Source organism: Balaenoptera physalus, assembly GCF_965194825.1.
Source record: "Balaenoptera physalus genome assembly, chromosome: 11".
NCBI classification, from domain to species: domain Eukaryota; kingdom Metazoa; phylum Chordata; class Mammalia; order Artiodactyla; family Balaenopteridae; genus Balaenoptera; species Balaenoptera physalus.
Genome location: NC_138896.1, coordinates 3,687,824 through 3,715,364, shown reverse-complemented (window position 1 = coordinate 3,715,364; position 27,541 = coordinate 3,687,824). Strand labels below are relative to the sequence as shown.

The 27,541-nt window shown below is 44.3% G+C and overlaps 1 protein-coding gene and 1 long non-coding RNA gene across 5 annotated transcripts in view; both read left to right on the top strand.

The window, feature by feature from the left end:
* Positions 1-27,541, top strand: part of LYRM4 (LYR motif containing 4) — a 190,016-nt gene that overhangs the window by 11,543 nt on the left and 150,932 nt on the right. For all 4 annotated transcript variants that reach the window (XM_082413444.1, XM_082413445.1, XM_082413442.1 and 1 more), the window contains exon 2: positions 20,781-20,901. In XM_082413444.1, the coding sequence (XP_082269570.1) occupies positions 20,781-20,901 (121 nt within the window). The remainder of the gene's footprint in view (positions 1-20,780; positions 20,902-27,541) is intronic.
* LOC309638012 lies at positions 3,783-11,995 on the top strand. Its single transcript, XR_014250951.1, has 2 exons — positions 3,783-5,397; positions 5,705-11,995. It is a non-coding gene; the product is annotated as an uncharacterized lncRNA (long non-coding RNA).

The following is a 27,541-nucleotide window of genomic DNA, read 5'->3' as shown; positions in this document are numbered from 1 at the left end:
TCCCTTCCTGTCTACTTTTCACGTCGTCCACCAGATCAAACTTCTCACATTTCCTGATGCCAGGCAGCTTTAGGCCTTCATGTGATCACACAAAGAGTCCTGAACTTTCCTCCCTCACACAGCTTCTACTCATCCTTCAGAATTCAGCTAACAGGCCAGCTCTTGGTAAGCTCTCTGAAACCTCCCAACCCCACTCTGCTCCCTTGTTTAAAAATATTAAAAGAAAGAGAAAGGAACATCGTTAGTTGCTTCTCACTTCTTTTGGGATAAAATCCATACCACAGCCTGCATTTCTCTAGCCTTATGTCCTGTCACCTTCCCGTCAAGGGTGGGGGAGCCTTTGTCTTGACCCCCTCAAATGCTCTGCTCCGTCTTACCTGGGCCGTTCCTCTGTCTGGCAGGGCCCCCTTCCCGTTCACACAGGCCACCTGTCCCTGCTCACTGGCCTGACCCAGCCAAGACGCTCCCCAGCCCGGTCAGCTCTCACAGCCCATGGGCCTCTCCATCGGACACTTACACCAGTTGTAATTTTGCAGTTATTTTGTGATGATTTGAGCAATGTCTCCCCCACTGGTCGGACTGCAGGCTCCAGGAGGGAAGGACTGTGTGTTTCCCTCACCACTGCCACCCCAGCCAGCATCCCAGCCAGGCCCCAGTGCGGGCACCAGCACGTGGTGAATGGACGAATCCTGTTCTCGGGGGCCCCTCCCACGTCCGCCAGACACCTTGTGTAAATCCTGCTGTGATCACTCCCCCATCACTCTGCCCCTTGTTTACTAGACTGTCATCCCCAGGGAGTGGCGACCATGTTTGAACCAACTTTGTCTCCTTAGTGACGGCACACCGTAAGTGCGTGAGAAATGTCTGAGCGAGCGCTGTGTGTGGGTAACTGCTTGTTAACAAGCAGCAGCGGAAAGATTTTGGTAAACCGCCAGGGTGACCGTGTTTAGGACCCAGACGGTTATATAATTTTGTTTTCCTTCCTCCCTCTTCACAGATCAGAATAACCATATTTATAACCATCCTTTTTTGCCCCAGAAATTTACCTATTATATTTTAAAATGACTTTCTGTGAATGAAATCAGCATCGTATCTTTCTCACTGGGATCAGCCTAATGTAAACGTAGGCAAAGTCCTAACGCGTAACCACGCAGGAATCCAAGCCCCTTCGCCAGGCTGGGGGAGACCGTGAGCCAGCGTGAACAGTGGCAGCAGGAACCAGGGGCCTCAGGGGTCGGTCCTCCCAGCCGGCACCCGTCAGCACCCACTGGCCTCCGCGCCTGGTGTTCGAATTCCCAGGTGCTTACTGCCACTACTGGCTCGCCCGTCCCCATTGCCACCTTTGCTGAGGCCCGTCGGGCATGCAGGGCACCGCTGTCTCCTGGTCTGTCTCCCTCCCTTCCAGGTGGGAGGCCCCTCACATGCACCCTGGCCTCTCACACCCGCCCTCGGGGCGCTCGGTCAGTCGTGGCTTCAACCCCTGTGCTCTGATGATCCGCCCCTCCGTGCATCCTTTCCCCAGCCTGCAAACCAAGGGCCTCCTTCCTGTGCTGGCCAGGCTACCAAGCCGAGCGGGTCTAAGCTAAAAATCTGCATCCCTCCCTACCGCGTTCCGGCCCTCCGGGCAAGCGGGCCTCCTGCGTGCCCTCTCATGGGCGACGCTCGGCTCTCAGGCTGGAAACCACCTCGCTTGTTCTCCTTACTGTACCGCAGCCAGTCGGTCGTCTTGCCCAGCGGGTGTCTCCTGTGTTTCTCTCACCGGGAAACACTTCGTGTCCGCACGGTGACTGTCTTCGCTGGCCCCCACCAGTTTCTGTTGGGTTTTGTGACAGCCTTCTACTGCTCTCCGCCTCCTGTTCTTAGTTCTTACCAGGCGTCCTCCACATTGCCACCAGAATATTTTTCTAAATCTCATTACAGCACTCTCTGACGTCTGTGTTTAAAAGTAGCGCGAAGGGTTAACAGTGGTAGACGTCTTCCTTTAGAAGCAAATTGGTCAAGAAACTTTGACTAGGTAGAACTCAAATGAATAGATGCTGACTGAGAGCCCAGTAAATATAAGCCATAGTCTAGGACTCTGAGTAACTACGTCTAAGACATTGTTTATCTCTATGAAACATGTTAAATTTGCTTGTAAAATTCAGGTGTTCAAATAGATTAATTTTTTTGCTGCTGGAAATATTAAGAATTGACCCTGAGTCAAAATTTGCATTTGCTTCCTATCATGTTGAAGCTTTAACAAAATAAATAGGATCATAAAAGTAACATTTTATTGTTCTGCAGAGATCTGTATTCACTTCGCAACTCTCGCTGAATTAAATTACCTTTAGTTATTTGTTTATATAAGGAAAAAAGGACAAGTCAACTTGATGGAATAAGATATGGATTATTTACAAGGCCTTTGGACTTTCTCTTATTTAAGGGCATATGAATTTGTTAGCTGACTTAACTTATGTATCTTGTGCTTATGTAAGTTTGGATAATCAATAATGCCCCTTTACATAGTAATTCTCTAATAAGAAAAAATTCTTTTTTAGCATGAGTATAGAATTACCCTGCAGACCTTGTCTTGAATGACAGTAGCTTCTCAACACTATTGTTTTGCCATATTGTGGTTAAATTAAATTTATTTGAACTGGCCTGGGGACCTTACCATCTTTTAGCGCTATTGTTCCAAATTCTCAATTCATAAATAAGAAATTTTGGAACCCCATCCTTTCTCAAACTGAAAACAAACTGCATTTAATTTTATTCTTAATTGAGGAAATCAGGAAAATAAGGATAAGAAAACCAAAATGAGACCTGGAATGAGGTTAGCAAGCAAACTGAGTGCTTGGAAGACAACATTTGGCAGCCGTAGTACCGCCTCCGGTCCGGCTCTGAGCTTCCCAGGAGCCAGAGAGGACCAGGACTAGTTGTGTGAGTCACAGTGTCATGATGTAAAAGCAGCCGTGTGCTTAGACGTGCAAGTCTTCCTGGTACTAAAACCCAAGAAATTTATCTTGTGGCTCTTTGTATGCAGGGCCACATTCTTAGCATAAATTTCATAAAACCAGTTTCAAAGGGCAGTTTCTTCTGGCATCTCATAATCTTGACTAATGGCACAAGCCCACAGTGAATAAAGCAGTTCTGCAAGAGACCAAGATTGCAGGTGCCTGGTGTAGAGTACCCAGAGGGATAGGTAGAGGGCTTGCCTTTTAGTGAATCCTCCATACATAGTATTTATTTCTAAGTTTTGATTCATTTTGAATAGCAGTGGGTGTGAAGTTACGCTCCCAGGTAAGATCTAGGCTAAGTAGAAAGCTTTGCCCCCTACATTGAGGGATTTACCATGACCAGAACCAGAGACCCCTGAGAATCTCAGATCTCCTCCAGTTCAAAACCTTCCAGTTCTATACCTTAGAGTTTTTTTTAAGGGGCTATTATGATGGATGGTCTGTTTAAAGAAAAGAACTTTCAGGTGAGACACTCAAGTGAATTAGTTATAAAATGAACCCCTGTGTAACTAAATTGGTTTATTCTATAGGATTAGTGTGAGCTATGAGCCACTTAACATGTGCCCAAAATTAAGACTGGTTTCAGAAAATTTTATCTAAAGCTAATTTTTCAAATATTTTGAGCTCAGAGCCATTGTCTGTTAAGACCATTCTTGTTTGTTAAAAGCTCGATATCTGCTTTCAGGAGAATGGCTTTCTTTCCCTCTGTACTCAGAGAGAGAGAGAGAGAGAGAGATTTCACTACACTTTGTTCTTCTCAGGTGGTCATAGTTTTGTTGACATAGAGCATACTGATAGCATTTCTTCCCATTCCGAGACAATATATATATTCGTCATCTCAAAACTAGTGAAAACATTTTATATTTTCAAATTTTTTCAGTGGCAGTCAGTTAGTAAACACATTTTTTTCTGATGAAACTGCTTTGTAACCAAGTAAGCTTGGACCCAGAGGTAAAAGAATAGACCTTGAACTGTGTTAAGACTAACACAACCAGATTATTTTTCTGTCTAAAGTATTCGAAAGTAACTTACCTCCATGTATTTCATGTTTAATGGATTAGAATTATGATGATCAGTTGTGTGTTCAAATGCTTTATGCCAAACATAACAAATGTTGAAATATAACAGTAACTGGAGGTATATGTAAATTCTTTCCAGAACTAATATTACTAATTTGCTGTAGTGTGTATTAAATGAATAGTAAAGAAAAGACACAAACATGTAGTTAGTAGGTGAAAGATTAAAATAATATCTAAAATTGCTTGTTAGACTAAAAAAATTCATAACTATCATTTTAGTCTGTTTATATAATTCTTCTGGCTAAATGTAATTGAATTCTTTTTCCTGTTGGAATAGAAATCTTACATTTATCATTGGGTCACAGGTTTTTGTGGGAGTTTTTCTCTCCTTGTATTCTAACTAAATAAAAATTTTCAATTCAACAGTTGTTATAGAGCACCTACTGTGTGCAAAGCATAGTATGTCCTGTGGGGACACAGAGATGGACAAGGTCTGGGCTCCTGTAAGGTGAGATGAAGAACCTGGAAGATGTGCCCATAAGTCCCAGCATCCCAGACAGCACGATGGGGGGTAAGGGGGCTGGACAGCAGTGCTGCAGACGGAGTGCCACGGGGGCCAGAGGCCGGGAGGCGGCACAGGAGGCAGACGTGCTCATTAGTGGGAACTAAATTCTGCTTGCGAGCTATAAGACTGAAACCACAACTTTACCCTGAATATTATCCTACACCCTTAATCTCATCACTACATATTACCAGAGGATTCCATCCTGTGGTGAGATCCTCATATTTTTTAAAAAGTAGTCTTCCTCTTTCCCTCTCTCCTTCCTCCAAGGCTCTGTATTCCTTCTTCCATATTTTTCTTTCTTTTCCCATATGTTTTCCCAGTCATATAGAAATACGGGATTTTGAATTCTAAATTTGTCTTTGGCCTCCCTTTGCAGAATGGCTCTCCACTCTGGTGAAATTCCTTTCATCCTTCAAGGATGTCAACCTCCCTAGAAAGACTTCCCAGACCCCCAGGCTGAGTTACTCCCTCCTTCCTCTCTGTTCTCAGAGCACTACCCATATAGTCCCATTATAAGATAGAATGATTTATAGTGTGTCCCAACCCCAGGAGCTTTGTGAAACCATGGCCAGTTTCCACTTGCATCTTAAGCACCTCACGCCGAGTCTGGGGCCTAATGGATGAGTGAGAGCGAATGAGCAGAGACCTTCCTTTGAGTAGTAAGTGCATCTCACAAAAGTCTTCTTTTCTCTGCATCTCGGGGATATTCGATACAAACAGAAAGAATATTTTTAAATAATGGTGAAGAGTCCCTCAAAATTAATATTTCAAATATAAAGCAGCCTAAATTTAGTCCTCTTAAATAATGAGAGTTTTTGTTTGTTTGTTTGTTTTTAATTATTATTTGTTTATTTATTTATTTTTGGCTGCGTTGGGTCTTCGTTTACTGTGCGAGGGCTTTCTCTAGTTGCAGCAAGCGGGGGCCACTCTTCATCGCGGTGCGCGGGCCTCTCACTATCGCGGCCTCTCTTGTTGCAGAGCACAGGCCCCAGACGCGCAGGCTCAGTAGTTGTGGCTCACGGGCCCAGTTGCTCCGCGGCATGTGGGATCTTCCCAGACCAGGGCTCGAACCCGTGTCCCCTGCATTAGCAGGCAGATTCTCAACCACTGCGCCACCAAAGAAGCCCGTTTTTTTTTTTTTTTTAACATCATGATAGAAAGTATATGGTACAGGCTCTTCTAAGAAATATGGCTTGAAATTAGAGTCAAAATTTTGACCACCCTTCTTTATGCAGAGTAAGATGGTTAGTTACAGTGGAGTGAAGGGACAGGCTGAGGAAAGGGCTATGGAACACCAGCCTGACACAGGACACTCAGGTAAGACCAGGTTCCACATCCACAGATCAGCATCTTCTCAAAGCCAGAGCTGCCCACAGTCCTGAGCACTGAGGCTAAGACCACTGTAATGGAGGAAAAACTCAACTCTCTTAGGCTCTGTGCATGGAGCCTGTGAATTAAACTGTCAGAAGACTAACAGGAGAGACCATGTACGAATTTTATTTCATGTTTGTATTTTTGCATAGCATGGAAGGAGCTTCATAGAAAAGTGACAACCCCAAAAAAGCAGTTAGACTTGGGGGCTTGTATACCATTTTTACAAAGGGCCGTAAATTGTGGAGCAGTGACTAGACAAAGCCAAGGGATTTGGGCAGCTAAGGACAGGATATTGTTGGAAATTGAGTAGGAAATATATGGGGGAAACTAACAGAAGACAAGGGTTATTTTAGTGCGGTTTGTGCAGACTCATCTCAGCATAAACTCCCCGTATCTGGTGGTAAGAATGTTCTCTTCTTCCTGGTACCAGGAGGACACCTTTCTCATGGGAAATTTATGCCCTGCTTTTGGCAGAAAAGAGAAGGGCAGAGAGCCCTTCCTGCATCTGCTGTCTCTCAGTTGGCCTTCAGCTCAAAATAACCAAATGCCAAAGTGGCATATTAGGGCGTGGAATGTTCTCCCCTTCATTATCATGATTTGACTTTGGACTTGGCTGTGGGATCTGTATGGTGGGGACCTTTTGGAAGAAGGGGCGGGGAATATATTGACCATCTCTGCTGTGACTCATGGACCGCACACATCTAAGATCAGCTGATGCACTTCATAGGCTGTGTTGCTAGAGGGTTAGAGGAGATACAGGTGCAGCTGTGCCTGGTTTGCGGCAGGTGCCCTGGATCTGTTAGCTGCTGTGAGAGGAGGGTCTGTAAGTAGCCTTTAATGAATGAGCATGACTTGCCTGTGGGAATTGTTGGCACACGCGCTGGGACCTGCCCTTTCAGCCTCCAGCCTCTGAACCTTGAAGGGGCTGCCTGAGTAGAAGTTTTGTCCAGATCAGCATTTCCCAAAACGTAATGGGTGTTACTGGAGGGGGAGAAGCCCTGTGAAGGAATCCAGGTGCCTAACTTTGCTTTCTCACATTTCCAGGTATCTTCACTGCTTTAATGTGTAAATATTCTTTGTGGCTCTTCCTGAGGGAATACTGGTATTTCCACACAGTGCACGGTGGGAAATGCGGGTCCACATGTCAGATCTGACTCTCTCCTGCTTTAGGCTCTTGAAAGCACTTCTAGGCAGTTGGAGGGCTCCCCAAATCTACCACATCACCCATTGTCTGCCTGCCATTGTGGATCTTATCCATGAGACCTCCTTATATCTAGGAAACATACATGGCTCACTTATTCTTGCTGGTGACTGATGGCAGGAGGAAAGGATAAAATAAACAAAAACGCATTTTATTTGGCTTGTTTTTAGCAGTGCTGATAGGAAATTTTAATGAAGACATTTGAGTTCAACGACCAAGAGGAATTTTTATCGTTCGTGCTTTATTTTCCCCCATAAAGTGGAAAATCCAAAATTAATTGAATATTCTACCATACATAGTTATTCTCCTCAAATTTAAATCATTTAAAGGTCCTGTCTTACATTGGCATGGTTCACACTGTAATTTTAAAATAAAATTTTTAAAACCGTATTCTGTAGTCTTAACTTTTAACGCTTATTACATGATGAAAGCTTGGGTTTGCTTTTTTGGTACCAGGTCAAGCTCATCTCTGGTAGATGAGGGGGTCGCGAGGGAAGAAGCCAGAAAATCCCATCCCTGCACATGGCGCTTTTATGTCATGGTGATACTTTTAAAAGAAATACGGCCAGATCCATAAGAAGAGGATATGTATATGTGAAGACAGTTAATACTTGAGCATTATCTTGGGTTTTTCCCTCACAGGAGTAGTTTGAAGGACTCCACAAATGAAGGACATGTTTCTCTTTTGGTCCAGGAACACGTGAGGAGGGGACTGTGGGTCTGAGCTCTTCGAGTCCAGCTTGCAGGGTACCTGTGCTGTCTACACAGCCGTGTCTAAAACCAAGAAACGAGGAAGCCAGGACCCCGCCGCCGCTCGATCTGTAGGCCTCGCTGCCACAAAGCTAGACAGTGTTTTATAGGTGGCCTTTACTTTGATAAATTGGTTTACATTTTAAAAAATCTTGTTTGCAGCAAAATGTCAGTGGCAATGAGGATAGATCCAAGTGGTAATTAGAAGTTTAATTTTGATGAATTGTAGGGTAAAGATCTTAAATGTTTTTATGCACCAAAAAGGAAGCCTGAACAGAAATACTCCTAAACTTTTCCTCTAGGGCCTGAGGAGAGCATCTGCTACAGGACGGTGGTACTTTTTTTTCTTTCTTTCCATTATTTATTGTTTTTTTTTTTTTAAAGAGACTGTTACCTTTTTAAAAATCCCCGTAGAACTGTACCTAAAATCTGCAGTTATATAAAAATGGTTTTTAGGTCATAGTGTTTTGAATATACTTTTTGTTATATGTACATAATTTTCATATTATTTTAATACATAGAGACCATTAATTTACCATAATTCCTTACACACACATCTGTCTTTTCCATAACTATACCTGGGCGGCTGAACTCAGCTGGGCAAAAATCACCGAGTTTGGCAAACTGGTACCCACCGCACTGGGTGTTACCACCCTCAGCTGGCTCTTCTCATTGCATAGCGAGTTCCGGAAGTCTGCTCAGGCTCTCTGTTTCTGAAATAATTGTTTTAAACCCCTCTTCTCAAACTTCCAATCCTCCTCACTCTTTTTTAATAATTTTGTTTTCTGATGTGTACTCCAGAAGCCATAACATAAAAGAATAAACTCGTACTGGCACAAACACAGAAATATAGATCAATGGAACAGGATAGAAAGCCCGGAGATAAACCCACGCACATATGGTCACCTTATGTTTGATAAAGGAGGCAAGAATATACAATGGAGAAAAGACAGCCTCTTCAAAGTGGTGCTGGGAAAACTGGACAGCTACACGTAAAAGAATGAAATTAGAACACCCCCTAACACCATACACAAAAATAAACTCAAAATGGATTAAAGACCTAAATGTAAGGCCAGACACTATAAAGCTCTTAGAGGAAAACATAGGCAGAACACTCTGTGACATAAATCACAGCAAGATCCTTTTTGACCCACCTCCTAGAGTAATGGAAACAAAAACAAACAAATGGGACCTAATGAAACTTAAAAGCTTTTGCACAGCAAAGGAAACCATAAACAAGACAAAAACACAACCCTCAGAATGGGAGAAAATATTTGCAAATGAAGCAACTGACAAAGGATTAACCTCCAAAATTTACAAGCAGCTCATGCAACTTAATATCAAAAAAACAACCCAATCCAAAAATGGGCAGAAGGCCTAAATAGACATTTCTCCAAAGAAGATATACAGATCGCCTACAAACACATGAAAGAATGCTCAACATCACTAATCATTAGAGAAATGCAAATCAAAACTACAATGAGGTATCACCTCACACTGGTCAAAATGGCCATCATCAAAAAATCTACAAACAGTAGATGCTGGTGAGGGTGTGGAGAAAATGGAACCCTCTTGCACTGTTGGTGGGAATGTAAATTGATACAGCCACTATGGAGAACAGTATGGAGGTCCCTTAAAAAGCTAAAAATAGAACTACCATACGACCCAGCAATCCCACTACTGGGCATACACCCTGAGAAAACCGTAATTCAAAAAGAGTCATGTACCACAATGTTCATTGCAGCTCTATTTACAATAGCCAGGACATGGAAGCAACCTAAGTGTCCATCGACAGATGAATGGATAAAGAAGATGTGGCACATATATACAATGGAATATTACTTAGCCATAAAAAGAAACGAAATTGAGTTATTTGTAGTGAGGTGGATGGACCTAGAGTCTGTCATACAGAGTGAAGTAAGTCAGAAAGAGAAAAACAAATACCGTGTGCTAACGCATATATATGGAACCAAAAAAAAAAAAAAAAGGTTCTGAAGAAACTAGGGGCAGGACAAGAATAAAGATGCAGACGTAGAGAATGGACTTGAGGACACGGGGAGGGGGAAGGGTAAGCTGGGACGAAGTGACAGAGTGGCACGTACATATATACGCTATCAAATGTAAAATAGGTAGCTAGTGGGAAGCAGCCGCATAGCACAGGGAAATCAGCCTGTGCTCTGTGACCACCTAGAGGGGTGGGATAGGGAGGGTGGGAGAAGATACGGGGATATATATATACGTATAGCTGATTCACTTTGTTATAAAGCAGAAACTAACACAACAATGTAAAGCAATTATATTCCAGTAAAGATGTTAAAAAAAAAGAATAAACTCAGTTGTCTTAGCTAATTCCGCTGATTTTTTTATTTCATTTTTAGTTTGTTTGACCCATTTTTAAAATACCTGTTTACTATTTTCTTATGGGATACTATGGCCTTTCCAAAATGTTAGGAGATATTTCTAATTTATTAAACTCTGCTTTTATTTTATTACTAATAAAACCATTAGTAATTACATATTACTATGTAAGCCATTAGCTTTAAGTATGGCTTTGACTACATACTTTCATCTAAGTATGGCTTTGACTACATTCCAAAGATTTTATGCATTATCTTTTTTATTATTTTAAAAATACTTTCTTAGTATGTAATGAACTTCTTCCTACACCCAGTTGCTGTTTATGAGTGCATTTTCAAGAATTCAGGGTTTTTCTTCATACATGTAGTGCACTGTAGTCACTGAGTATAGCTGGTGGTGTTCTTGCTGAAGTTACCGGTGCCGCCCCCGCTGCTGGCTGCAGCGAGGCCTCTTCCAGCCTTTGTCTTCTCCTCTCTAGGACTCGGGACGCTCCTGCGTGCTCTCTGCTTGTGAAGTGTGCCTCCTTGTCTTGGGTCTTTCCTCCTGCACTCTGCCTGCTCTTAATTACTGGCACTGTTTCTCCAGGGCTCTGTCCCAGGCTAGCTTCTCTTCCCATTCTACTGCCTTCCTCCGAGCAAACTCATCTGCCCCCACGATTTTGCCTCCTTCTTCCTTATCAACGATTTTCAGGTTTATTGCCAGCTTGGACCTTCTCACCAGAGATCCAAAACCATGTTTCTGGTAGCCTGCTGGACATATCTACCTTGTTGTCCCATTGTTAACCTCAAAATAAACTTGTAGAATCTCTTGTTTTTATCTACTGAATACTTCCTCTTTTCCCCATGACACTGCTTTAATTTAATCCCCCATTGTACATCTCTTCTGGCTATACGTATTTAAGTATATTTCCTTCCCTAATCTCTTCTCGCACAGATTGAACCTTCACTATTGCCAATTTTTCTTTATTATGGTAAATTACTGATTTTATTATGTCATTAGGCACTTTAAAATAATTCATAAGTAATGATTATTGTAATAATTTAGAAAGCATAAATTCCAATAATCAAAAGTAATTATTGTTAACATGCTGTTTCCTTGTAGTTTTTCTGTGCCTATATTTTACATAATTGAGATCATCCCGAATGTAAAGTTATATCCTTCATTTCAGAAAACTTAACATTAGAAGGTAAAGTTAGATTCCATATTCAACACCTTCCACTAAAATTAATTCCAGAAAGATCAAAGAGTTAAACATAAAAAGATAAATTATAAAAGTTCTCAAGAATACATGGGTGAATATTTTTTGTGATCTCACAGTAGAGAAGACTTTTGTACATATATATAACCAGAAGTCATAACATGAAAAGTGATACACTTTACTGTGTAAGAACTGAACGTTTTTATGTGACAAAGCACACACAAAGTCAGATGACAGGGCTTCCCTGGTGGCGCAGTGGTTGAGAATCTGCCTGCCAATGCAGGGGACACGGGTTCGAGCCCTGGTCTGGGAAGATCCCATATGCCACGGAGCAGCTGGGCCCGTGAGCCACAACTACTGAGCCTGCGCGTCTGGAGCCTGTGCTCCGCAACAAGAGAGGCCGTGATAGTGAGAGGCCCGCGCACCGCGATGAAGAGTGGCCCCCACTTGCCACAACTAGAGAAAGCCCTCGCACAGAAACGAAGACCCAACACAGCCATAAATAGAAATAAATAAATTAAAAAAAAAAAAAAAGTCAGATGACAGTCCAAGGAGAACATTGCAACTCATCCCAAAGGGATAGTTTCCTTAACACCTTCCTAAATAGGTCTTACAAATCAATCAAAAAGACAAATCACTCAATTAAGAAAAGGCAAAGGTTATTAACAGACACAGAGGGCTTTAAACTTGTGAAAAGGTGGTCAGCAGCACTCATAACAAGAAAAATGTAATTAAAAGTGAAATGAGAGACCGTTTTTCATCTGTTAGGTTAGCAAAGATCAGAAAGTTTGATGACACGTGTTGGCAGTGGTGCTGAAAACAAGCAACTTACATGTTGCTGGTGGAAGCTTGGACCGGTCCCTCTGCAGAGAGAACGTTGATGATATTTTAGCAAATCTACCATATACGTATCCTTTGCCCTACCGGTTCCATTTCTACGAACTGTTCCCACAGACACACATGCACGTGATGCTATAGTAATAGCAAGATCAGAAACAACCTAAATACCCATTAATAAGGGGCCCACTAAATGGACTGTAATTCACGCATATGGTGGAACCCTGCACAGCCCTTTATGGGACAGCTCATTTGTACTGACAGGAAATGATTGCTCAGACACATTTTTATTCAGGAATTAGAGGTGCGCCATATGTTTAGAACTCCACTACTTATGAAGAGAAGTATACACATAGAGGGTATAATACGAACCCAGTATCTCTGGGAGGCTACACAGGAACCTGCCAACTGTGATTGCATCTAGAGAGAACAGAGGGTCAGGAGCGGGAGGGAGACTGATAATTCTCCTTACACCTTTTTATACCTCTGACTTTAGTATCTGCGGCTTTAAGGTTTTTGAAGCATCTCTTTTAAAAGATGCATAATGTCATCATTTATGAACATTTAAGGTTGTTTCTATTTTTAATGCTTATAAACAATTCTGTAATGCATATCTTTCTGTATACATCTTTGTACATATTTCAGATTGTTTCTGTAGGATCACTAAGAAGAGAATTAGTGGATAAAAGATTATGAACATCATTATACATTATGATGTATGATACTATTTTCCCCACAGGAGATATACTTCATATCCCACTATCAGGCTGTACATGCCCTTTAGTGTTTTTTTTTTTTTAATTTATTATTTATTTATTTTTGGCTGCGTTGGGTCTTCGTTGCTGCGTGCAGGCTTTTCTCTGGTTGTGGCGAGCGGGGGCTACTCTTCATTGCAGTGCACGGGCTTCTCATCGCAGTGGCTTCTCTTGTTGTGGAGCACGGGCTCTAGGCGCCTGGGCTTCAGTGGTTGTGGCACTCGAGCTCAGTAGTTGTAGCTCGCGGGCTCTAGAGCGCAGGCTCAGTAGTTGTGGTGCACGGGCTTAGCTGCTCTGCGGCATGTGGGACCTTCCCGGACCAGGGCTAGAACCCGTGTCCCCTGCACTGGAGGCGGATTCTTAACCACTGCGCCACCAGGGAAGCCCGAAACTCTCTTCCTCTGATTCATGTGCACAAAGAAAGATGACCTGTCATGTTATTGAATCAAGGAGTACATAAATATCAGCTATCCAGAATTTCCAGGGAATGCATCCTTCTGGGAAGCTGAGTTCCCATAGTTTACCAGACGTTCATGCTGTAAGTATAGGAAACTTTCTTTAAATTTTGTCTCTTCGTTAGATATATTACACATTGATATGTGGACATGTGTCACAGAGTATAAATGTAATCTACTTTTCCTAGTTTTTTTTTAATGTATAAATTTATTTATTTATTTTTGGCTGCGTTGGGTTTTGGTTGCTGCACACGGGCTTTCTCTAGTTGAGGCGAGCAGCGGCTACTCTTCGTTGCGGTGGCTTCTCTTGTTGCGGAGCACGAGCTCCAGGCTCACGGGCTTCAATAGTTGTGGCACATGGGCTCAGTAGTTGTGGCTCCATGGCATGTGGGATCTTCCCGGACCAGGGCTCGAACCCGTGTCCCCTGCATTGGCAGGCAGATTCTTAACTACTGCACCATGAGGGAAGTCCCACGCCCTTTACTTTTAAAAAAAATTCTGCTAATTTGACAGAAAATTATATCTTGTTTAAATATACATTTCTTTGATTATGACCAAGGCTGAACATTCATATATTTATATCGCCTATCTCTCTAAATTTAGTCACTCTTTGGGCTCTCTCGTGAATTATTGGTCCATGCTGCTCACTCATTTATTTACTGTGGTCCTTCTGTCCTTCTGTTCGATTTATATGTGCTATTTATATGCTAAGGATATTAATCTTTTGTCATATTTGTTTCTGACTGGGTCAGGTGTTTAAGGACGAGTAGGAGTTAGCCAAGAGATCAAGCTGGAGGAGGACATACCACATGTGGAGAAATAGCAGGCCTTCCTTCAGGAAGAACTGAGGAAACTCCAAGTCTTCCCGTAAAGCTACAGTCAGTGGTTCATTCTGGAAGTGGTGCTGGATGGGGTGGGATTGATGAACAGGAATATACCGTCCATGCTAATGCACTTGACCCTTATCCTGAAGATAATAGAAAACCGTTAGGGAATTGTAAACAGGGAAGTATATAGTGGGTTTTCTTTACAGCTGCTCCCAAAACTGAGAGCCTTTGGTCTCCAGAGTGGGTTTCCTAATAGTAACTTCACCTCCGCACCCACACCCTTCTCATTGGCCACTGTCCTCCTTCTTAAAAATAATTCAACTCAGTTATTTCACTTACACTTACTGCTTATGTCACTAGCTCTTTCCCTCATAATGCTCTCAGCCGCTTTTCCTAACACATGCTTGGCACTTGAACTATTTGTAGCAGTACTTGGAGCAGTGTTGGGAGATAAGATGATCTTTTTAAGCTTTGTGATGCCAGAGACAATTTTTTTTTAATGGCTTTGCAAATGAATAAGAACTTGGCTTATCCCAAGTACTTGTCAAAGGTTGGATAGTAGGGGTTTATTGGCCCCTGGAGGAGACACAGCTTGGAGTTGAAAATCCCAGACTGTGTTCAGCTGGGTTCAGAATCTAGCTCTGCCACTTACTGGACATTTGATCTTGGCCTTTTTTTTTTTTTTTTTTTCCCAATCTCTGAGTTGTAGTTTGTGCGGATTAAATCAGATAATGTATATCCAGTTCTGAGCACAGTACCCTGTGCATGGTACCTGTGCCAGAAATCATAGGTATTATTTGTTATCCCTTTGGACCCTCAAAACAGCACTGCAAATGACTAGAAAGCAGCCCTTTTCTTTGTGGATTTTGAAAATAGAAATCTGAGGTTATACTTATCTCTACTGCATTCAGTATTACCTGCTTAAAGTTCTTTTTTTATCCTTTCTTAAAATATTTTTCCTCTGACCTTGGAGTTCAAGGTTTTAAAAGTAAATATCTTGGCATTGTCATCTGGTTGTTAAATCTCAATGAACCGTCTCAATTTTTTATAATCACTTCTGAAACATTTTCTCCATTAGAACTTTAATTACCTACAGTCCACTTTGTTCACACTTATTATTCATAGGTTATATACCTTTGCCCTCTTCTGAAGGTTATTTTTTTCTTACATATTTCTCATCAACTTATCTTTCTGTGTTTTAGACTTGATTTCCTAGTTTGTCCTCTCTTCTGGCTTCTGTAATAACTGTTAACTTTTACTTCCATCAGCTGTGTACATAATTATTCTCTAACATTGCAGTCTTTGTTTGGTGGGGGTTTTTTTTTTTCCTTTTTTTGCTTTTCTTAAAAGAGGGCAAATGTAATGTAGCTCCTATACTATTTATCTTTCAATTTTCTTTAAAAGTCAACCTATTGAATAATTTACATACAATAAAGCATCCACTTTAAGTGTGAGGCTCAACCTTTTGACCAATATACAGTCAAGAACTGTTCCATTGCCCCAGAGAGTCTCCTCAGCCCCTCTGAGTTCCCTTTGCCTGGCTCTTATTTCCTCTTTCATGATTTGGGTGTGGATTTCATCCTCCAGCCGCCCCTGAGGCCAGTAACCTTGTTGATCTCCACCTCCCACAGTGCTTACATGATAGGCCTCCTAGACTTCTTCATTGGATTCTCATGGTGAATTTTGTAATCATTCCCTTTCAGAGGTTAATTCAGTCTTTGTGCTACAACCCTTTTCATTCTATTTCTTTATCAGTTTCTTACTCTTTGTTGTGATTATTAGTATTTTTCTTGAAGGTCTCTTTGATATGATATTTGGATAAGTTTGTATATTTAGTAAATATTTATTAAGCACCCTCTCTGAGCCAGGCACAAGGAAGATAAAAGTCCATACTGCGTGGGGCTACCATTCCAGTGGGAACTTAAACGTTCATAAGAAGGAAGCTTTCTGCTCTGTTCCTTACCCAGAGTACTTATGACCTTCAAATGGTCCTTGAGCTTTTCCTCTAAAGCTGTTACTATGCATTTTATTATACACAGCATTCGTACACCATAATCCCAAGACTCTTGCATTAATCTGAGGTGAGAGCCTGAACCAAGATTAGAGCTGAGGGTTTGGAGAAGTGGAAGATAATGCAGAAGACTGTAGGTTGAAACAGGAAGATTTTGTGATTGTCTGAACGTAAGGAGTTAAGGGAAAGGAAGGAGTTTAGGATGAATACCCAGATATCTGACTTGGACGGTTGGCTGTCTGAGGATGCTCCCACCTAGGAGTGAAATGTTGGCCACTGGGGAAAAGGGAGAAGAAGACGATAACTTCAGTTTGGAAAGCGTTCAGTGGGAGAATTTGTCGTGGGCATAGTGAGCGCCTTTTGTTGGCAAGTCCAAAAGGCAGTTGGGTTCTATGGATTGGGGTTCTACCAAAACTTTCTAGAGAAAGTTCTGGTAGCCAATGGCATATATACATATATGGTAGTTGAAACCTTGGGCGTAGACGCGTTTACTGGAAGACATGTTATTAAAATGAGGTCCAATATGGAGCCCTAGAGAATACAACATACAAGAGGTAGCAGAGTCAGATAAGCCCGCACAGAAGACTAGGAGGAAACAGCTAGTAGACCTAAAGGATAAGAGGAGAGACGAGCCAGCTGCGGAACTCTCCATCCGCAGAGCAAAGATAGACACCTCAGTAACAGTTTGCAAACACTATCATGTCTCACTATAAAAGTTGACTTTAAAGATCTTACTTTACTACATATTACGAAAATTTTTGTTACCTAAAATTGGTGGCCTATGTATGCACTGAGGGGCCTTTAGATATTAAGGCTTGATGAATCTTAAGACTTGATCTCAAGAAGTGAGCAGACAGCAGTGTCACGGGGGCACACAACATGGTTTCATCAGGTAGTGTGGCCTCAAGGGTGTGTAGGGTGAACAGATGATCTGGAAGCAGCAGTAGGGTCCAAGGGCGTAGCAGTCCTCTCCTCTCAGCCCCGTGGAGTCTGGAGGCAGGATGAAGCAGCCTCCCCCTGATGGCTGCGAGGGAAGCATGTCTTCAGGAGCAGGGCACCTCCGAGTTAAGGCAGGTGGATGGAGGACGTCCTTCCAAGCAGGTGCAGGAGTTTGCCCCAAAGAGGCCAAGAGAAAGGGTTGAGTCGTTTTGTTACTGGGATACTTGGCTTGGGGCTGTGGAAGGGGAGAAAGCACAGATGTTTCTACAGGATGGATGAGCAGAGAAGCCAGCGTGTGGGGTGGTGACGAAGGATGTCAGAAGTGAGGATATTACATCAGCTGGTTTCCAGATCCCACCTCTTGCCCGCTGAAGCCAATGTGAGCCTCCAGGTGCTGGGCGGCGGTGATTATCGTGGCCTGCATTTGGCTGACAGTGGTCTGGAAAGAGGCGAAGCAGGACCTCAGGCACCCTAGAGCCGTCGTTACTGCCGGCCGTATTGCTCTGCGCCAGGGACATTGGAGTGGCTGGAAGAATCTCACAAAGGAGTTTGATCCTTGCAGTGGGGAAAGGAGAGCCACTAGAACCTGTGTACACTGGAGGTCTGTTGGCACGGAGGGGGAAGAGGAGGGGGAGAAGAAAAGACTCGTGGGAATCTCCTGCACAAAGTAGCGCTAAGGAACTGCAAAGCTTCGGGAGGGTAGAGGCAGAGCAGCGACGTGTGAGCAGAATCCCCTGCTGTTTCTGTGGGTGCCGTCCGCTTTCTCGTGGTAGCCGTTGCTCTTCTGTTGCCCCTTACGTGTTCATTTTTTGTGTCTTATTTCAGACAGCCTCTGGCTCACGCTAGGGTCGCCCTAATGCAAGCCATTGTGCAGCAGCTGGCTGCCATCTCCATGGCGGCATCTCACGTTTTTCCTCGAAATGTTCTTGCTCAGTGATACAGTCAAGGGACTGATGGCAAGAACGTGTTCGAGGATAAATGGTTTCCCTTGGCAGTGGTGAAAAAAACGCAAATGATAAAAACCAAGGCGGGGCAGGATTGAAATAATTGGTGGTTAGCCCCTTCTTAGAAAATGAGAAGACTCAGCCCGATTTGTGATTACCTTCACAAAATGACGACCATTTGAGATAAGAATCATATAGCTAAAAACTGTTCATGCAGTAGCGGTTTTATGGTCCAGAACCAGTGCGGTGGTCTTCTCTTGGGGCAAAGGGAAATGCCTGTGTTCTAGACGTGGAGGGGGAGGAGGAGCAAGAAAGGGGGGAGGGAACCTTTCCGTCACTCATTCCACGGGTGTAGCCAGAATTTGAATGACAGCTTTTGATTGCTTCAGACACATTTAATTGGAAGATCAAGAGCTTCGTTCCTTTAGACATAGACTTTGGAGATTTGGGGAGACTAGAATACACAAAAGCACACTTAGAACCCTGACCTTGAGCTCAAGTGATACAAACTGTTGAGTGTCTTCAGCTATTTTCTAATTTCCTTAAACTTTAGAAGAACTTAGGTCGTTGCATTCCGAGACATACTCCTCTGTTCCTAGCTATTCTGGCTAGTTGCTGGCTTTTAGAAGAATGAATTTAGTAATGACTACTATTGCCCATTTTATTTTTCCAAAAAGAAGAATTAAAACACTGGATGATTCCCTGAGGTAAATTCCTGTTGTAAAACCAAGTCTGCATATGGAACGAAATATTAGAATTCAACTATTTTGTTCCTTCTCTATTCCCATCACCACCAGAAGGAAACTGTTTTGGAGGAGCGTGTGGGTGTGAGGGAGAACAGAGATGTTGTGTGACACAAATAACCAGTATGTTGTGCACGGAAGGTGCCAGAGATTGCTTTAGCCGCCCAGCTGCTGCCTGCTGTCTTGTTAGATTAGCAGCTGTACTTGAGGAAAATCTATATAAATCTATGTATGTATATCCGTTTCCAATCCTTGTGACCCTGAGATAGATGCCGAGCTCCCAGAAGCTCCGTGGCAAACACCCCAGAAGGTTCCCATGGGGCTAAGATGAAAGACTCCGCAGCAGCTCACATCCTAAAGTGCAGGCTCCTAAACTGTCTACTTTTCTCCTTATGGTTCTTAACGTTACAAGATTTCATTTTCTCTTGCTTTTAAATGCAGACGGACTTGATATTTGAATGTTTAATTTTCTTTTACGTTAGGAAAGTTTATCTAAAACAAAATCAGTCCTCTCCAAAGTAAGGTTTCCCAGTTCAGTTGGATCCATCCCCCAGCTCCCAAGGAAATTGCATTCCCCTTCCCTCATTGCTTTGCTGCTTTTTCCGTTCTTCTGTTTCTAAATGGAACTAATGGTTTCATGTGGATTCTTTAGCTGGTGTTTCAAGGTAAGTGCAGAGCAACCTGAGATCATACAAACACTAGAGACAGTTGCGTCTGGTGTGTCTGACTTGGGCGGCGTCTCCTTGGTCCTCGTTTCTGTCTGGTGAGGCTGGGCAGGCGTCGGGGTTAAGGCCATCACTCTCTGAGTGTGGGAGTCCAGAGGTTACCGACTTTTGAATCGTCTACTGTGGCTAATTATCCACACGACAGTCTGGTGTGACCCCGAGGGTGCAGGGTGAAGCACAGGCTGACGTGAGGAGAGGGGGTACTGATTGCATTAAGGTGTAACAAGAAGAGGAAGAAGAAAAAAATAGCTTTTATATCTTGAGTTTTTCTATGTACAGGTTTCGTACCAAATTCCAGACACACATTATAAAGCCTAACCTTCCCAGCAGCCCTGAGAGGTAGGCAGTATTATGCCTGTTTGACAGGCGTAAGATGAGGAAACAGGGGCTTATGTTAAGAAGGTTGCCCAGGTTCTCACAAACAGAAGGAACTGGGAAAAGAGTTCAAACCCAAGCCTGTCTGATGTGCAAGGCTTGCGCTGAAACCGCTGCCCTGAACTGCATGTGATGTGTGTTGGGCGGGGCTGGGGGGTGTTTATGCGTGTGCACGTGTGCGCACCTCGGAGATGGAGCAGAGCATTTTGGTGTCATCGCCACGCTCAACGGTGGCAGGATCGCAGTACGGATCCTTGCCTGTTATGTTCCACAAGAGAAGGTGGGATGAGACTGGAACGCTGACCCAAGCGTGGCCTCGATCACCGTCTTGGTACACGCACGTGCAGTGCGTCGTGGCACCTGTCCATTGTCGTGTTGTCTCTGCACGTCGAAGGTTCAGTTATCCATGTTAATGGAGGGGGGCCAGATGTGAATAACCGTGAAGAGCCAGTAATCTAAGGAGTGTTTCAGTAGCACTTTACCATTCACACCTGACTTGTTTGGAGAAGATTCATCTCCCGGAATCTGTCTGCTCAGTCGTCCCAGGACAGTCACGGATGGGCCTGTCCCAGGAGCAGAGGGCAGAGGTGATGATCCACAGGGGCCCAGCAGACAGCTCATTCCGAAGGAACCACTTTTGAATTCATTTTTAAAAGCATCGTTTCAGACACACTGACACCTTTTCCTTTTTTCCCTGAAATCGTTTAGAACTTACGCCATCAGGAGGATAAGAGATGCCTTCAGAGAAAATAAGAATGTAAAGGATCCTGTGCAAATTCAAGCCCTAATGAATAAAGCCAGAAGAGACCTTGGACTAATCCGTCGACAGGTAAGATAGTTCAGTGATGTACGGTTTTTCGTTAAGAGCTTTAAGCTTTGACATGTCCCCCTTGACTGGTGTTTGTGATTCACACCACGGGATCATGAAACTCTCTTCCTCTTTTTTATTTATTTTTATTTTTGGCTGTGTTGGGTCTTCGTTGCTGTGCGCAGGCTTTCTCTAGTTGTGACAAGCAGGGACTACTCTTCCTTGTGGTGCGCGGGCTTCTCACTGCAGTGGCTTCTCTTGTTGTGGAGCACGGGCTCTAGGCGCCTGGGCTTCAGTGGTTGTGGCACGTGGGCTCAGTAGTTGTGGCTCGCGGGCTGTAGAGCGCAGGCTCAGTAGTTGTGGTGCACGGGCTTAGTTGCTCCGCGGCATGTGGGATCTTCCCGGACCAGGGCTCGAACCCGTGTCCCCTGCATTGGCAGGCGGATTCTTAACCACTGCGCCACCAGGGAAGCCCGAAACTCTCTTCCTCTTATTCATGTGCACAAAGAAAGATGACCTGTCATATTATTGAATCAAGGAGTACGTAAATATCAGCTATCCAGAATTTCCAGGGAATGCATCCTTCTGGGAAGCTGAGTTCCCATAGTTTACTAGACGTTCATGCTGTAAGTATAAGAAACTTTCTTTAAATTTTGTCTCTTCGTTAGATATATTACACATTGATACGTGGACATGTGTCACAGAGTATAAATGTAATCTACTTTTCCTAGTTTTTTTTTTAATGTATATAAATTTATTTATTTATTTTTGGCTGCGTTGGGTCTTCGCTGCTGTGCGCGGGCTTTCTCTAGTTGCGGCGAGCAGGGGCTACTCTTCGTTGTGGTGCGTGAGCTTCTCATTGCGGTGGCTTCTTTTGTTGCAGAGCATGGGCTCTAGGCTCATGGGCTTCAATGGTTGTGGCACGCAAGCTCAGTAGTTGTGGCTCCGCGGTGTGTGGGATCTTCCTGGGCCAGGGCTCAAACCGTGTCCCCTGCATTGGCAGGCGGATTCTTAACCACTGCACCACCAGGGAAGCCCTTTCCTAGTATTTTGAAGTCATAATTCAAGATAATGTTGCCCTTTTCTTGAAGACACCGCTATGAACCTAAATTTTGTTGCATGTGGAAGGTGTATCTGCAGGTGCAAATGGTGTGAAGCACAGCCGCTTAGGCACTGACCCCAGAAGGACCCGGCGAGGGGTTTTTATTTTCCTCTTGTAGAAGTGCTGGTGGTTGCCTCGGCTTGTGCTCGCTTTGCTCTTTCTCGTGAGGTAGAGGGAGCGTCTGCAGCAGCCTGGCCCCCTGGGTGGTGTGATGTGTCCTTGTCTCTGCAAAATTAATCAGGGAGCCAAAGGCTAAAGCAGCCTGCTGTCGATTGGTTTTCTCACCCTCTAAAAAATCATCCTTTTCACTCTTTTTCTCTGATTCAGCAACAGTCACACCGTAAGCTCCATTTCTGCTTCCCTTCGTTTTTCTCTCTTCCTTGCAGTAAATTTGTTCAGGGGTAGAGGGAAACCCCTTACATTTTCCTAAGATCTGTGAGTGTGTTGGAAAGGGCTGCTTTAGCATTGTCAGGAGATGCCAGCTTGGCTGACATTATGTCATATCATGATATATGACATGTGTATCAGGATATATGTTTATATCTCTGACCCTTCTTCATGCTTGACTCTAAACAATTCAAAAAAGAAGCAGTACTAAAAACTAGTTTTCATTTTATGTCAAAATTAATAGTCTTGTTATGTTGCCTACATAATGGAACAATCCCTTCTAGAATAACATTTCAGATTCTGACAACTCTCCTTGAGTTCTACAGTTATCTAGCAATAGGATAACTTGGCCACATTCAGACAAGCCTAGGAAATGATCTTTAACTAAGAGCATGAAAAGATAATAGGATAGTCAGAAAAAGAAGCTGGTCTGCACATTTGCATGTATGTTAATAGTGGCAGAGAAAGGAGTTGCCATTTTAAAAACTCTAGAACAATGGCATTTTCCATGCATCAGTGGTTGAATTTTATGGGATGCTTTAGCACTGGAACTTGGAAAAACAAGCAGCCTGCATCCTTATTTTGCATAAACTCAGGAAGATTCAGTTCTTTGGCACTTTCCCATGCAGAAGTTGGCAAGCACCTCCGAAACAGGCTGGTTTTATCTTTTACTGTAAAGTTGCTCAGAGTAGAAAGTGCTTAGAAAAGGGACCTGTAAAGTAATCCGTGCCACCATTTCTTTAGTTATGCAATTGTCTGTGTTACTTCTTAGTTTGAAATGCTTTTAGAAAAGAAGAAAAAAAAGAAAGGATAGACTGGGTCTCAACAGACATTCCCAGTGAATCCACACAAAACAGACTCAAGCTGTGGAGCCACGGGTCGGGCCCTCCCCAGGACAGCCTGCCAGGTGCACCTTCCTTGATGGGGGGCAGAGCCCGTGCGGCCCGCTTCCGGGCCCAGGGCGTCTGCGTTAACTAGCAGAGCAGCGGGTGCTTCCCTTTCACGTCAAGATTGCTCCTGAACCCGAGCTTCATGTTGACCCGAGTTAGCTTATGAGATGCAGGCGATTCCCCGAGCCCCCTCGCTCTAAGCTGTCGAAGTTGGCCTTGGCCTAAAGGCCTAAAATAGCATCTGTATTTTCTTCACACTGGCCACTGTGACAGCTTCTAACTCGCCTCCCTGTCTGCCCCAGTGGTCTCTTCTCCACAGGCTGCCAGGGTGAAAAATCAGAGCAGGTTACAGCCCTGCTCAAAACCCTGCAGGGGCTTCATCCCCGACGACGGGCCTGCAGTCCTCATGAAGTCGGCAGAGACCCTCCACGGCCTGTCTCCCTCACCCGTGCCATTCCATGACCCCTTGCTGCCCTGGCACCCTACCCCCAGCCGGTAACCCTCTGGGAGCCTTTGTCCCCTCGCCTGGAATAGTCTCCCCAGGTCTTCGCAGAGCTGGACCCCCTTTTCACTCAGGCTTTCACTGAGGTTGCTCGTCATCACAGAGGGCTTCCCTGACCACACTTGGCTCTGCCCCCTGCCCCCTTACCCCTGCCCCCTTACCCCTGTCCCCTTACCCCTGCCCCCTTACCCCTACCCCCTTACCCCTGCCCCCTTACCCCTGCCCCCTTACCCCTGCCCCCTTACCCCTACCCCCTTACCCCTGCCCCCTTACCCCTGCCCCCTTACCCCTGCCCCCTTACCCCTACCCCCTTACCCCTGCCCCCTTACCCCTGCCCCCTTACCCCTGCCCCCTTACCCCTACCCCCTTACCCCTGCCCCCTTACCCCTGCCCCCTTACCCCTACCCCCTTACCCTGCTTCAGAGTTCCTCACAGCACTTACCAGCACCAAAAATAGCATCACTTGTTGCCCTGTCTGTTTTCTCCTCTTCCACGAGGACAGGGGTCTCAGCTGTCATGGTCACCACTGCCCAGGAGGCAGGAGCATGGGCTGTGGGGCCCGCCTGCCTGCGTTCCAGTCCTGACTCCTCTGGTCACAGTGTGACCTTCAACCAGGTATTTAACCTCTCAGTGCCTAACGTAAAACGCAGGTGGGAACAGGCCCAACTTCGTGGGTTACGGTGAGGATAAAGTAGGTTAATATATGTGAAGCCCTTAGAAAGATGCTGGCACATCATAAATGCTTGTATTATTGTTAATCAGAAGATCTAGACCAGCCCCGCATGGAGTTGGCTCTTAATTATTTGTGGACTAAATGAATCTATGAAGTTTGTCCCCTGGGGTCGAACACCTCAGTCCAGGGGTCTGTGCCACCAAAATCGTGGTGTCTTGTTGGCTGCCCACAACCTCGCATGGTTCATGCAAAGCATCCATGAAAGGAAAGTGGAAATCTGATGAGGATCTTGAGACGTTACCCTCATGAACTACAATATCCTTCCCATCAAGTCCCTTTTCCACTTGATACTTGGACTCAAAGACCGTCCACCAGGATGCACGTCGATCTCAGCATCATTTTCCGTGGATGAGAAAGCCTACAGCCACCTTTCCAGGCGCCAGACACGCACACCCGTAAGGGCAGCACTCAAACTGAAATCGTCCTCTCAACACTGGTCCCCGCCTCCTGCTGTCCAGTGTTTAAAGTGGGTCTCGCTTCAGTCAGCCGTGACACTAATGACACCACTGTAAGCACGGTAAGATTTTGCATTTTTTAAAGAAGTCTCTGAGAAAAGAGTTTCTTCTGGTTCTCTTGGGGTAGAGAAGCCACGATGCAGGAAAGCTGGATGCCTTGTCTAAGGGCAGCTGGCCAGACCTGACCTCAGGTCTCTAATTTCTGAGGGCAAACTCAGAAGTTCAAGGATGTGAGCTCCTGAGTCAGTAGAAACCAAAGGATAGAGATACTCTTAAGTCATCTCCCAGTTTTGTTCCCCGGATATTTAAGGACCACATCATCGTAGCCCAGCCTCTCCTCAGAGGTCATCCTTCCTTTGTATCCTTACTGTGCAGAGATACTTAGTCTTCATGGGGCAACCCTGAAGGATTCTAGTAGCACCAGCATTTCTCACTGGCCTTTCACGCTGCTCCTAAGGATTACTCTGATTGCAAGAAGTAAAAGGGCAGATCGCGTTGCCCCTGTATGAGCCAGTCAGGCTGCTTTCGTTCATTCTCCTTAATTATGGCCTGTGGACTAGGAGCCGGACACACGCTTGTTCTCTCTTTGCCACGGACCACCTCTTCCCCGGAAAGTTAGAATCCTCTCTCTTTCCAGCTACGTGCATCCTATCCTATCCCATAACTAGCAGAGACATTCTCCCACTTTTCTATAAACTCCCATTATTTCCGTATAAAATGGTTCTGTAAAGACAGCTGGACCCTGGCAGCTCTTGTGAATTCTTTCTCTGCTGGAAGCAAGTTCTGGACTAGCCCCCATTAAACCTAGTTTCCCTGTCTGCTTCCCAAGTGGAATCCGAAAAGTGGGAGAGGCCCTTTGTGTGTGTGCCAGCCGGCGCCAGGAAGGACGCACAGAAGCCGGACAAACAGCTGTCACCATCTAGGCAGCAAAGAAGTAACTGAGGACTTTCTACCTGAGACAGGAAACAGGGCTCCTTGGGTGTTTCACACCAGAAATAGGAGCAAGAAAGTCAACCAGACTTTGCTTTCATCTTTGTTCTTTTTTCCATATTGCTGCTCTGGAGATATTCCTTCTGATTCCCCTCTATAAGACGTTTATTGGACTAACGATCAGTTAATCACCCCCACTTATTACAGCTCTGCAGTTGGTCACGCCCCTGAGGATTGTAAACCACCGTAACCAGCCTTATTGTGAAGTGCTGCTTAGCCGTGCTCCATAACTGCAGGGGGAAGAGGGGGTTCCCACCCCAGGTGACTCACAGAGGTTGTGTGTTTATCAAAGAGAAAACATTTTCCAAGCATTTCAAAGAACGGTTATATACCTAGCTTAATAGCCACATGTCTGTGAGAGAAAAAGAAGAAGAGACAGTTGGGACTGGGAAACTCTGCATCTGCAGTAACCGAGTAGGTGCCGGGCCTGTGTTTCTACACTCTGATGAGATTTCCTTGAATACATGAATTACGATTGTGACTTCAGCTAAATCTTAAATGTGTAGCACCTTTTTCTTTAAACCTGGTGAAAACTAAAATACCTGTGCAAAGTGTGGGTTTATTTACAGCTGTGTGATACTCTCTCTTCGTCAGAGTGCACCCTGGCAAGGCGACCCTTCCGTTCTTCTGGGCTCTGAGAGAGCAGACCTGGGTAACAGAGGTTCCCAACCACTCATTCACGTAGGCTGGTGAATTGAGCACTGAACTTACACCCAAATAATGTTTGGTTACTCTACCAGTGATGGGATATACGTGTATCCAGCTAAACAAGGTTTGTGTGTAACATAAGTATTTGGATGAAGAAATATATTGTTACTGTAGTATGTAATTTTGCACTGAGAAGATCAACTGGATATTATGTTTTCTGATTCTGGTAACAGCAAGGTGTTGGAGTTATACAATTTTTGCCAGCAGCTTTTTAGTGATGACAAGATTCCATACCACATCAGCTGTTCTTAAGCTAGTGTTTTTTTTTTAATGAAGCAATTCAAATAGTGGCTGTGTCAGACCCAGAACTATGAACCTGCCGTTGTAAGCGGTTCAGAGCAGACATTATGTACAACCATTAAAGACACTAGGAAAGGGGTTGATGTTATGGGTAGCAGCCTTTTAATTAACCTGAGTGTGTGTATATGTGCGATGAAGCACTTTCAGTGTTTAGCTTACACTTATTATTTTTGTGCATCACTAAAAGCGAAGTAATGTGCCCAGTTGATTGGCATTTTGGGTGGTGATAAGTGAAAGTCTCTGAAACCATATTTTTTCCTTTCATTTGATACTTTATGGTTTAGTTTTCTAATGACCGTTCAAGAGGAACGTCCCGCAATCACTTTCTGAATGTGCCTGTCGTGAGATGAGAAGCCACTGAACAGTGACAGGCCTCTCTCACGTGGGTCTCCTCCGCGGAGCCTGTGCGGGTGCCCCAGGGGGTGGTCAGACTTGAGTGAAAGGGATGCCTTACCTGCCCCCAGTGGTCACCCTGTAGAACAGCCTGTGAAAAGGTAGGAGTGTTTTATCTGTATGTCTTGTGGGGAAAAGTAATAATGCACTTCATCTCTCTTCAAGTACACTTTTAGCTTAAGTACCATTTTGGTAGTTTCA